Here is an 11,935-nt window from a genome sequence, read left to right on the forward strand (position 1 = left end):
TCTGCATTTTTTAGTGACAGCAGGCACCAATAAAGTCTTATTTAGCAGAATTGCAAGTGCTTCAACTGGTTTTAAGTTCAGAGCACAAGATTGGTACATGGATCTGCACCCAGTATCAGGAATGTACAAATGTCTTTATTCAAAGTACAAAATAAATTATCTGTAGGCATGGACAATGACTGTAAACAATCATACAACTGAAATGCAGTAACTGAATGTTACAGTGATTTTCTTTTCTTTTTTAAACACAGACCCTTTTCTGCAGTCACTATCCATCCTTTCTGACTCTGACCCAAGGTTCTCTTAAACTATCACGTCATGCATTGTAGTTCATGATACGCATCCATGTAGCCTAGGCTTAGAACATACCGCCTCCCATTCCTCCACCCATTCCTCCCATAGCAGCAGCAGCATCCTTCTCTTCTTTGGGGAGTTCAGTTACAACTGCTTCAGCTGTAGATAAAAGGGAAGCTACTCCTGCAGCATCCATCAGCGCTGTTCTCACAACCTATGAATGGATTAAGAGTATTCTGTAAAAGATTGAAACACTATCTAAGAGCACTATCACAGAATCATTAGAAAATTCGGTATTTTACCTTTGTTGGGTCAATAATGCCTTTTTCTACCATATTCACGAAGTCACCAAGCATTGCATCATAACCGATCTCAGGCGGGCTTTGCATGATTTTCTCAACTATCAGTGATCCTTCAACTCCTGCATTCTTGGCAATAGTCATAGCTGGAATTTTCAGTGTTCTTCTTATAATCTCTATGCCTAAAATGAATGAGTTCTGGTTATTATAAAAACGGAACTACACTAATTTCACTGCTGCTGATGGAACCAACATTGACCATTATTCAGATACATTGCCTATCTTTCGAAATGAAGACTTCTGAGTATAACATTTACAGTCTGAATCTGGAAGTTAATTTTGTAAGATCTTTTCATCTATTTTCCAGCTCTCAACAAGCTCTGGATAGTTGGAGTAAATTTCTGAAGGTGAGAAAAGACAGCTACACAGGGGAGAAGAGAGCGCACTATAGGAAATTTGGAAGTTACTTAAAATCTAAGTGTCCAAAGTAAGTGCTAATAACTGGTATTAACTTACCAGTTTTCTGATCTTCATTGGCTGGAGTCAAAGCATCCAATGCTGGAATACAACGGAGCAATGCACAGCCACCACCTAGGACTATGCCTTCTTCTACAGCAGCACGAGTGGCATTCAAGGCATCAGTGACTCTGTCTTTCTTCTCATTAACTTCAACATCACTTGTTCCTCCAACCTAAGAAAAATCCCTAATTATCAAGTTCTTAACAGGTAGTTGTTGACATGCAACTGTACTGGAGCCTGCCCATTATGGTCATTTTGTTAAAACAATCGAAGTGGTCAGTCATCTGACTAATACAATTTTACATTTTTTTGGTGGTGGTCATTAAGCCAACGAAGAGTTTGTTATGGTGAGGGTTTGCACAGAAAACGAGGAGTGCCAGTTTTCAGCAAAACTATAAGACAGTAATGCAACCTCTGTGGTGGCACAGTGGTTAGAACACAGTCTTGCAAGCTACTTCTGCTGATGTCCGGTTTGGCAGTTTGATTCTGACTGACTCAAGGTTGATTGAGCATCCTTCCGAGGTTGGTGAAATGAGGACTGAGAGGGCTGAGGGCAATATGCTGACACTAAACCACTTAGGGCTGTAAAGCACTGTGAAGCAGTATATAAATCAAAATGCTATTGCTATGCTGCAAATGGCCCTAAATGTAGTCATGTTACTGAATGCCCAAAGTCTAATCACATGACCACGAATAAGGCCTGATGGGTGGAACATTGAATCTGGGTGATAAGTCCACTATTTTAGGTTGGTTGTAACAGGTTGCTAAATGACTGCTTTGAAGTTGAGGGCTACTTGTACTTAGAAGTTATCTGCAAAATCCTAAAATCTGAATGACTCTGGGAAAGGCAACTTCTCTTGTATGATTGGAATGCTGCTGTTCAAGAAATAAATGTTACAGCTCCCTTTGACATTAAAAAACCTAATCACACTAGTTATCAGTTCTGTAGTATGGTTAAGTATTTTACTACCTTTACCGCTTAAGAAACTCCACCTTCTCCAGTTTTAAGAGACGCCTTAGGCCATAAATGAATATTATTTTGAGTTCAAGGAATCATTGCTGTCATGAACTACATTTGAGGAAAGTATGAAGTCTTCCTGCATGTTGTTACCTTTTCACAACAGTCACTTTTAGCAAATTTTTAAATCAACTATGCCCAACCCAGTGTCTTCTGGATATGATAGTTAATATCTCGTGGATCTTACACTAGGCTGTAATGTTAATCAAATCCCAAGCATGTTGAAGCCATTTATATTCCTTCTATTGATTTATTAAATTTGCATGTGCCCAGCTAAAACAAAGTAGGCCAAATCAACATAAAAAGATGAAATTACATTAACTTGATTTTACCCAGACGGAAAAGTCACAGTATACCTACTTTTAATACAGCTACTCCATCAGAAAGCTTAGCCAGGCGCTCGTTTAGCTTCTCTTTTTCATATTCACTTGTTGTGGTTTCCAGTTGTTCAATTATTTCTTGAATCCGTTTTTCAATCTGAGTCTTATCACCTTTTCCTTTAAGCAATAAGCAGTCATCTTTGGTTACAATGACTTCTCCAACTTTACCAAAGTCATGAGGCTGAACATCTTCCAGATTTATAGTTAAACCTTCCTCGCCAAACACCTGAAATAGGTTATATTGAACAAAGGTTTTTGCAGTCGCAATTTTATAAATGTTTAATAATCACTACTAAACAATCCCTCTTTATTTGCTTCATTAAGATTTCTTCAGTACTCCTATCTAAAAGTTTCTCCCAAATTAAAGACACTTACTAAATGTCATATAATCATTTACAGCCCAGGCACTTCAACGGAGTACATTTTTCAAACTATATACCTCAGACAAAATTATTAGTTTCATGCTTGCACGTTCAAGAACCCATGCAGGCTTCAGTGTTATCAGTTCAGAGTTGCACCAGAGCATACACTGGCTCCTACTTCACAACATGAAAAGCCATTTGCTTACAAAGTAGATAGTTGGTTTTGATTGTTTTTGGCTGCTTTCAAGTCAGTGTTGACTCCTGGCTACTGCCTGGACAAGTCCCTGCAGTTTTCTAGCAAGATTTTTTAGGAATAGTTTGCCCTTGCTCTCTTCTTGGGACTGTGAGCGAGTGACTGGCCCAAAGTCATCCACTGGCTTGCGTAAGAGAGAACTAGAACTAAAGTCTTCTGGTTTCTACCCTGGTGCTTTTAATCCCCCAAAGCACACAGGTTCTCTATAAAATAGATAGCTGACCTTAAAATGATGGGGCCCATTTATACCATTGCATGAACTGAGCACCCATGGTTTAAATCTCAACGTACATGTCCTTGTAGTCCTTCACTTTTGTCTACAAGGAAGTTCAAAATTTCCATTGCTAAGCAAGACAGTTGTGTGTTTTGCCCCATTTTGCGACGTTTCTTGCCATAGTTGTTACGCTAATAACATATTAAGTGAATCTGGCTTCCCCACTTTGTCAGAGGACCACAAAAGTGGATCACATGACCCCAGACACAGTAACTGTCTTAAATACATGCCAATGTCAAGCATCTGAATTTTGATCATGTGACCAGGGGCATGCTGCAACAATTGTAATGTGAAGAATGGTCATCAGTTACTTTTTTCACTACCATTTGAACAGTTATGAAGTGAATGGTCTTAAGTTGAAGACTACCTCTAGTCTGCTTTGGCATAAAACACCTTCCCAAATTCTCCTTTGATATAAATAAGGAGCAAATATTACAATAAGTCAAGTATATAATAAAAGTAGGTTAGAATCCTACAGCTCTAGATATAATACAAATACAGATGTGTCAATTTTGCATTAATGCTGCCAATTTTCTGTGGCTTAAGAACCTTTTCATTTCTTTTTTGGGTTTTACTTACAGCACCACCAGTAGCAACTGCCATATCCTTAAGTTGATTTTTTCTATTGTCACCAAACCCAGGTGCTTTTACTGCAACAACCTGCAGGCCAACCTTCAATCTGAGAAAGAAAATCAGTAAGCACTGTGCACTTTAAATCTGAAATCTTTTTAATACTTCTTAGTCCAAGATACCACACATACAAGTTTAATTAGAACTTATTTTAATATGACAATTTAACTGAAACGATTGGCCATTGTTTACAGACCAAAATAACCTCTGATATAAACTGCATTTCTGATTTCCAGTAAAGAATTCAGTTTCCCTTCCCGAGAATCTCTTTAGGCCAGTTCTTAACCTTTTTGTCCTATAGGACCCAAGTCTGGGAAAACCTATAGACCCTTTCTCAAAATGTATTTAAAATAAAATCCATATAATAAATATTACCAATTATTCTGAAATATCTTTATCAAAATATTTAAAAATAACAGGAATATAATGAAGTAATCAAATGTGCTTTGATTGAAATCAATCATAAAGGATATAAGGATCCTTTATGATATAAGGATATAATTGTGAGATTTATTGAAGTTAACAAACATCTTAAGAATTTGAAAGCCATAAATTACGTTGGATACAGAAATCATTTGTTTATTTGTATCTAGTTTTATTACTTTTATAAATAACTCAAAGCAGCAAACAAATCCAACACACCTACCTCCTGCTGCTGCTTATTTTCCCCACAACATTCCTGTGAGGTGAGTTGAGCCAAAATTGTTTAATGAATAACTAAATTTAAGGTAGAAATTGGTGAAGATAAAGTTGTAATTTTTCCCATCCACATTTGCGGATCCAGGTTAAAAACCTGTGCTTTAAATGAATACAAATTTTGTTTAACTTAAGTTTGCAGCATCAGTCTCAACTGCAAATAGCTAATCTTTCATTTTTTTGCTTGGTAATGCCAAAATCGTAACTACTAAACGGTTATCTTTACAGCTGCTAGATTAACAAGTTATTTAACTGTCTTGTTAAAATAGAACATAATTGTTTCAGAATTCCTACCACTAATATCAAGAGCAAGGTTTCCCCGTTTGTCAGACAATAATCATTATCCTTGGGCGCTGTTCTATTACTGCAGGATAAAGTAAATATAATGTATGAACATTTAGCACTTTGCTGTCACCCCTCCCCCCCCTTTTTTTCAAAATCTGTTCCCAAATGCCACAGCTTCCACTAACATATCACAAATTCTTCTTCAAGGAGACAACTTCCTTTCTTAAAACTGCTTGTATGAATGCAGTTTCTTTTATTGAAAATATTTTGGAAAAAGTGCATTAAAACATATATATTTATAGCAAACCTACCTGTTTAGTACAAGTGTGCTGAGGGCTTCTCCATCTACATCTTCAGCAATAATGACTAAAGGCTTACGATGATTATTTGCAATTTCAAGAGCTGGTACTATGGTTTGAACGCTGGAAATCTTCTTTTCACTGATTAAGAGATAAGCATCTTGGAATTCACATTTCTGTCCTGCAGAGGAACATAATAACAGAGCAGTGGCAACACATCTGAAGTCTGCAAGAGGCCCTTCAGTGGCAATTGCAAAACATGCACATTCAAATCCCCTGCAAAAATGGATCCACAAAGCTAGCTTGATTTTTAGCTGTAAGAAAATTTCCATTATGGCACCCTGTAGAAATGCCGGGTTCACAATTACTACAATAGTTGTTATTGTTGCATGTATAGTCAGCATTCAGCATTTTTGTCCACGTGTGGAGTCCTTTCTAATGACCTGGCATAGGCAGATATTGTTTAATAATAATAATACAGTCTTAATTTGCAAATGTAAACTGTTCCAAAAAGCTGCCTTTTGTAACCAATGGATGATTTTGTTAATGCCAATGAGTTCAAGTGGTGCTCCAGATATAGACTGAAGAAAGCACCTATCACTATTGGTACTGCCTTTCCTTTCTTTTGCCGCAGTCATTCTACTTTTATTTGCAAGTCTTTCTTTTTTGCATTTTCTCCATTTTTTTTCCTCTTTTGCTATCTCCAGGTCTTGCCATGTCCAGTATTCTGACTTTTTAAATCTGTCTTATTGACAAAATTGTTAAGTCTGGAATGTTGCATGGCATGTACTTGTCGGTTTGAATTCCAAATCCCAGAACATTTTAGTTCCTACATTTCATATTATTTTGTTTATTATATGTGGGCAGTCTATAGTTAGATTGTTTAAGGCTGGTAAAAACAATGCTAGTGAAATGCGTAGTTAAAATACTAAAAAACTAAAAAAATGAAAAGTTACATTCAGAGTATAAGACAGAAAAGAGTACATTTTAACTATATACAATGTAATCATTTAACAGACTCCATACTTCCTTAGGATCCCCCAAGCCCAATATTAATAATAACTTGCCCAATTGGGGTCAAGATAGGGCAATAAATTGCTATATTTTGTAGCAAAACATGCTTCAATACAAAAATAAATGAATAGGACCAGGGGAGGTCATGAATTAGTTTATTCCTATCATTAAAACAAAAAGACTGATGGAACAGAACAAGACATGTGGTTCAGTTAATGGCATCTTACCTTTGGCTGTATTAATGAAGTAGGGAGAGATGTAGCCTCTATCAAACTTCATACCTTCAATAATTTCCAACTCATCGTTCAAAGTTTTTCCATCCTGTTTTTTGAAAGATTTGGAAAATTAACTAGTCTTGTTGGAAGTCAACCACACTTTCCCTTTCACTGAGTAAGAGGAAAATGCCCAATTTATAATAATTGAAATTACCAAACCTAGTTTAATTTTGGTACATAACATGTGCATCTTATTCCCCAACCTAAATCTTCTATTAACAAATACTATGAAGGCTTCTAAACATCATACTTCACATTTCATTAGATGCTCTCAGTAAATCTTAAAATGCTATCATAAAACAAAAATAATATAAAGAGCACAGGGTTGTATTTGTGCAACCCTTACCTTCACTGTAATAACCCCTTTCCGTCCAACCTTCTTCATGGCATCGGAGATTATGTTACCAATTTCTTTATCCCCATTTGCTGATATTGTGGCAACCTGCACGTAGATAAATTATATATTACATTCTCTAGGAATTAAACTAAATAGAAACATCTCATCTCATTTTAAAAAGTTGGTAACATGACATCACACCACACATTTAAAGAGTATGTTTCCAAATTAGGAGGTTTTATTTGGCGTATTAAACAGTGTAACCTAAATAATATATCCATTTTTCAAAGCACGTTGGAAAACAGAATCAGTTGCTTAAGGCTGAGATGACATTACCTGAGCAATTTCTTCTGGCGTTGTGACTGGTTTGGACAATCTCTTCAATTCATTAATCACAGCCTCCACAGCAAGCATCACACCTGAAAAACAAAAGATGTTCATTTAAATAATCAACGGACCTAACAGTAAATAGGAATTTAAGAGATATTGTCCTCACATTCTCCCCATATCAGTTATTATGGTAAAATCTCTCTCCCTGTTACCTATACACAATTTTGTCTCAAATAAATAGACACCAGTCTATTATTATGACGACTATATTCAAATCTGTTATGCCTCAGAAGAAATGAGGAAGCTGAGGTAAACTGCTTTATTTTGCACTTTCCCATTCAACATTATCCAGCACTGTAATAGTGAAGGGAAAATGGAAATAGTCATTTAAGACAGCTGTATGGGAGGAAGAGTTTAGAAAGTGTTGTATCAAAAGTCAAGAAATTTAAATCAGAGCCTCATACTCTTTATAACCGGTATGTAAATATTTGGGTTTGTATGACTCCAAATGATCTAGCTACAGTTAGATTACAACCCACACAATTATGAAAATATATAGCCGTGATGGTGAGCCTATCCGTGTGCAGGTGGTACGCAGAACCCTTCTGCGGGCACATGAGCCGTCGCCCAGCTCAGGTGCATTGTGCATGCATCTCCCGCCAGCCAGCTGATTTTCGGGTCTCTGCCACACATGCAGGAGTTGCGCACACATGCTTCGGAGGCAGGGCACTTCCCCCGCGCTCCGTTTTTGGTGCAAAGAGGCTTCAGGGAGGGCCTCCAGAGCCCAAGGGAGGAGGTTTTTGCCCTCCTGGAGGCTCGAGGAAAGCTAGAGGTGAAAAACAGGACTCTCGGAAGATTTTGGCACGCGATGACAAAAAGGTTAGCCATCACTGATATATAGAATATCTATCAAAGTAACATCATGCACAGATATCTATATGTCTCACTTTTCCTTGATAATTATGGAAGCACTAACAAAAGTGACCTATTTGAAAGCACTTTGAAAAATCAGTTTTGAATAAGTCTGACTACACCTTCTTTTACCAAACTCATATCAGAAAGAAGGTTCGTATTACCTCTTCTAATTTCCACTGGATTTGCTCCTTTACTGATCTTTTCAAATCCTTCCTTGGCAATTGAACGTGCCAGTACCGTTGCAGTAGTTGTACCATCTCCTGCCTCTTCATTGGTGTTGTTGGCAACATCTTGAACTAGTCTTGCTCCAATGTTTTTGTACTTATCCTTCAAATCAATTGCCTTGGCTACTGTCACACCATCTTTTGTCACCTTTGGGCTTCCCCAACTCTGTTCGATAATTACTGTTCTTCCCTGAAATAACATATAAAGTTAAAACATTGGCCTGCAGAGCTTATATAAAATTTGGGTTCCATTCAGATCTCTTAATAATGATTAGACAATATTTTTACAACAATTAATATATTAGTTTAAATGTTATTAAGACATACCAGAAAGGTATCATAATTAATTATGTCTTACTGTAGAATATGAAACAAAATATTTGGAACTCCCAAGTAAACAAGAGCTGGAGACATGCTAGCAGGGCTAAATGTGAATCATATACCCATTTGAAGTACAAACGGGAAAAAGTTATTCACAAACAAAGTTATGCATCTGCAAAAACAGTGTACAAAAATCAACTCACATACAAAAGAAGCTATGTCCAAGGAAATATGCAATAATACAATCATACTAAGGAGTAAGTTTGTATTTGTTTAAAGGAGTATTTTTATTCAAAATGATTCACTTGACAATCTTATGTAAAAATAGTGACAAAATTGAGTCTGGTCACATAGAATTCCAGGCTCCATTGTAGTCATTAAGTTGAGGGCTATATATTACTGTCCATACAACAGTATAGTTGGGCCAGCTGTTGATATTATAATCACTTTAGACTAGGGCAATTCAGCTGGAGAATTTCACTAGTTTTTAAAAAAAACTCATCTAATTAATTTGATAGCAAGAGTGTTCAATTTATACGGAATATTGCATAATCTTGCTTGACAGCATATTCTAACATGCCACAGGGAAATACATTTCAAAACATTTTATAGAAAAGTGTTAATTAAAATCTAACTGGTACAGTAAAAATTAAATGTATTTAAGTCCAGTGATTTCCACATAATGCATTTTATTTTCCTGCTGAAATTATGTAACTTCAGATAAATCAAGTCACAAAACTATTTTGGATTTTGCTCTTCATCAAATCAAGACACTTCAGAACTAAATATCCGAACAGTGCTGGACTTATTTGTTCCAATACCTTTGGTCCCATAGTGACAGCTACAGCATCAGCTAGAAGATCTACTCCCTGCAACATAAGAGCTCTGGCTTCTGCTCCAAATTTCACATCTTTTGCATAGGCTCTTGTAAGGTGTGGGGCCAGAGCTCTGGATACTGGCCTTAGTTGACGAAGCACTGATGGTAAACGCAGCATTTCTATAAAGAAAAAATTGAAAAATGCAAGTCAATGTCAACATAATCAAGAATGGAAACAGATCATAATCATGCGTACTATATGCCAAAATATGCTTTCCTAAACTGATGCACAACAGATATGCTGGGCCAGAAATTCCAAATTCATTCCCAACATGGTTTAGAAGAGTTGCACAATATGGTAAGTCTATGAGCAGTGACTCATCAAAATAGGATTGCCTTTTTAAAATGCCAAATAAATTATAGAACATACATAACTAGCATGATCAATCACTACAGTAGACCTACCTATGCCAAATTCAATGCCCTTGAATTCAACTCACAGGTCACTACCATGAAAAGATATCACATATTGTCTTACGACGTTTTAAAGGATTATTTATTGATATCCCAATTTATTTTTTTTAATATAAATAGGTGGTGAATATTTCTTCATCCTATTTTCCCCACAACAACCTTGTGAGGTGGGCTGGGTTGAGAGAAGTGACTGGCCCAAAGTCACCCAGCCAGATTTCATGTCTAAAGCTGAATTCATTCTCCTAGTTTCTAGCCTGATGCCTTAGTCACTAGAACAAAATGGCTATTAAAGGATCTTTGAAAATGTATTTTATTGTCAACCAGGGAGATAGGAATATGGATTCAGGTGTTAATTCCAACAAATCTATTTAGTACTACTTAATAAAAGTCATTTTGGACCAGCACAATCAGTACTAGCGATACTGTGGCTCATCTACATAAAGCAAGTGGGCTGAAGCAGTTCATGATTTATTTATTTTTTGCTTTCCATTATATGAATATTTTGTGTTTGAAACACCAGCAACCATTTTGTAAGAGTGCTCATAAACATTCCTCAAAATGCCAAATCTAATGCAAAAATGTTGATAATCTGCTTTAAACTGTAATAATATACAATAGTCGCATCCTATCAGAATTCATTTTTTAAAAGAAATACATGAATGAATGATAGAGATATCGTTTGTACCTCCCCTCTCATTTCATCTTGGAGCAAAATGCACTGGAAACAGGCTTAAGGTGGTATCTATGGACTGGTATCAACTTAAAAGAACATCAAAGCACGAAAGGCAGTTTCTCAGCCACTACCATTAGAAAAAACCACAAGGGGGGGAGAAATAAAAGAAGAGGGCGAGGGAAAGGAAAGAGTAAAGTCTACTAACAAATCAAGCGTATCTTTCCGACCTCACACGTGCTTCATTCATTTACCAGGTCGGAGGACAAGGTCAAAAGAGCAGCAGCGCCCCCTAGCACTCGGACAGCGGTACTACAGTCAGTAAAACTTGCAGCTCACCAAACCTTTTGAAGTACCTAATAAACGCGGGGGTGCATCAGAAGACTCCCCTCCCCTCCCTTATCTTCTCGCCTGCATGTTGTGTGTGTGAAGCATAGCAATTGCAGGCCGCTACCTTGAGATCCACCGTCTTAAGATTTGCTCGGGCTGCCGTAAGTCCCTTAGATCCACTAACCTGACGCTCTCCAGCAGCAAAGGACTTGCCACCACCGCGTGGATCCGCTGGAATCCGTTACCCAATCCACCCCAGGAGAGCCTAAAAGCCGCCTGCGGACACCGGGCTGGTCGGGGAAGGGCCAAGGCCGTCTCCATTGATCGAAATGCAACCAATAATTCGGCGGGAGAAAGACTTCTACGCACCAAGACTCACGATCGCCCCCTCCCCCAAATCAGCCTGACCCGCAATCTAAGCCGCCCCCCGGTCCTGCTCTTCCGCAGCCTTTGAACTGACCGGCCTTTTCCAACCCTTTGGATGCCTTGGACTAAGAAATCCCATTTTTTCGAAGCGCACCAAAGTTGGAGGGAGTGCGGTGGGCGAAAGGGGCAGGATGATGGCTGGCAGGCAAGCAGGCGCTGGGCCATTCCCTCCGAACACGAGAGGGACACGTGAAAGTTGCACCGATTCTCCCATCCCTGCCTTGGGTTTCCCCGCAGGCCCCCCGCGGTCCTCCTCCTGGATCGGGGCCCCCGCTTTACCTGTGGTGGGCGCAGGCAACGGGCGAGATACCGCAGCACGAAAAAGGTGGCTCCTCTTGACCACTGGCGGGGGCTGGAAGCAGCGCGGCGCTCTCACCTCCCTTGCACTGCCCCACCTCCTTCCCCCACGTGAAAGGCTGGCGCGGCGCCCAGGAACGAGCATAGCGGCAACTCTGCCGGGCCCGCCCATTCCCTGCGCCACGCCCTTTCGGCC

The 11,935-nt window shown here is 38.5% G+C and overlaps 1 protein-coding gene across 1 annotated transcript; it reads right to left on the minus strand.

The window, feature by feature from the left end:
• Positions 1-115: 115 nt before the first annotated feature.
• On the minus strand, positions 116-11,881 carry HSPD1 (heat shock protein family D (Hsp60) member 1). The gene is made up of 12 exons (XM_081934439.1): positions 11,722-11,881; positions 9,547-9,722; positions 8,342-8,594; positions 7,272-7,354; positions 6,945-7,040; positions 6,551-6,644; positions 5,322-5,490; positions 3,979-4,078; positions 2,491-2,736; positions 1,110-1,284; positions 597-775; positions 116-508 (listed from the first exon to the last, which is right to left on the minus strand). Exons 2-12 carry the CDS (start codon positions 9,718-9,720, stop codon positions 359-361), a joined length of 1,719 nt encoding a protein of 572 aa, XP_081790565.1. The 5' UTR covers positions 9,721-9,722; positions 11,722-11,881; the 3' UTR covers positions 116-358.
• Positions 11,882-11,935: the final 54 nt, after the last annotated feature.

This window comes from Natrix helvetica, assembly GCF_964273705.1.
Source record: "Natrix helvetica genome assembly, chromosome: 1".
NCBI classification, from domain to species: Eukaryota; Metazoa; Chordata; class Lepidosauria; order Squamata; family Natricidae; genus Natrix; species Natrix helvetica.

Excerpts from the sequence above, each read along its gene's own strand:
- HSPD1 (XM_081934439.1), bottom strand. The coding sequence starts at position 9,720 with ATGCTGCGTTTACCATCAGTGCTTCGTCAACTAAGGCCAGTATCCAGA. Across the intron at positions 7,355-8,341 it reads TCCAGTGGAAATTAGAAGAG|GTGTGATGCTTGCTGTGGAG; the intron begins GTAATACGAACC and ends TTTGTTTTTCAG. Across the intron at positions 776-1,109 it reads CAATGAAGATCAGAAAACTG|GCATAGAGATTATAAGAAGA; the intron begins GTAAGTTAATAC and ends CATTCATTTTAG.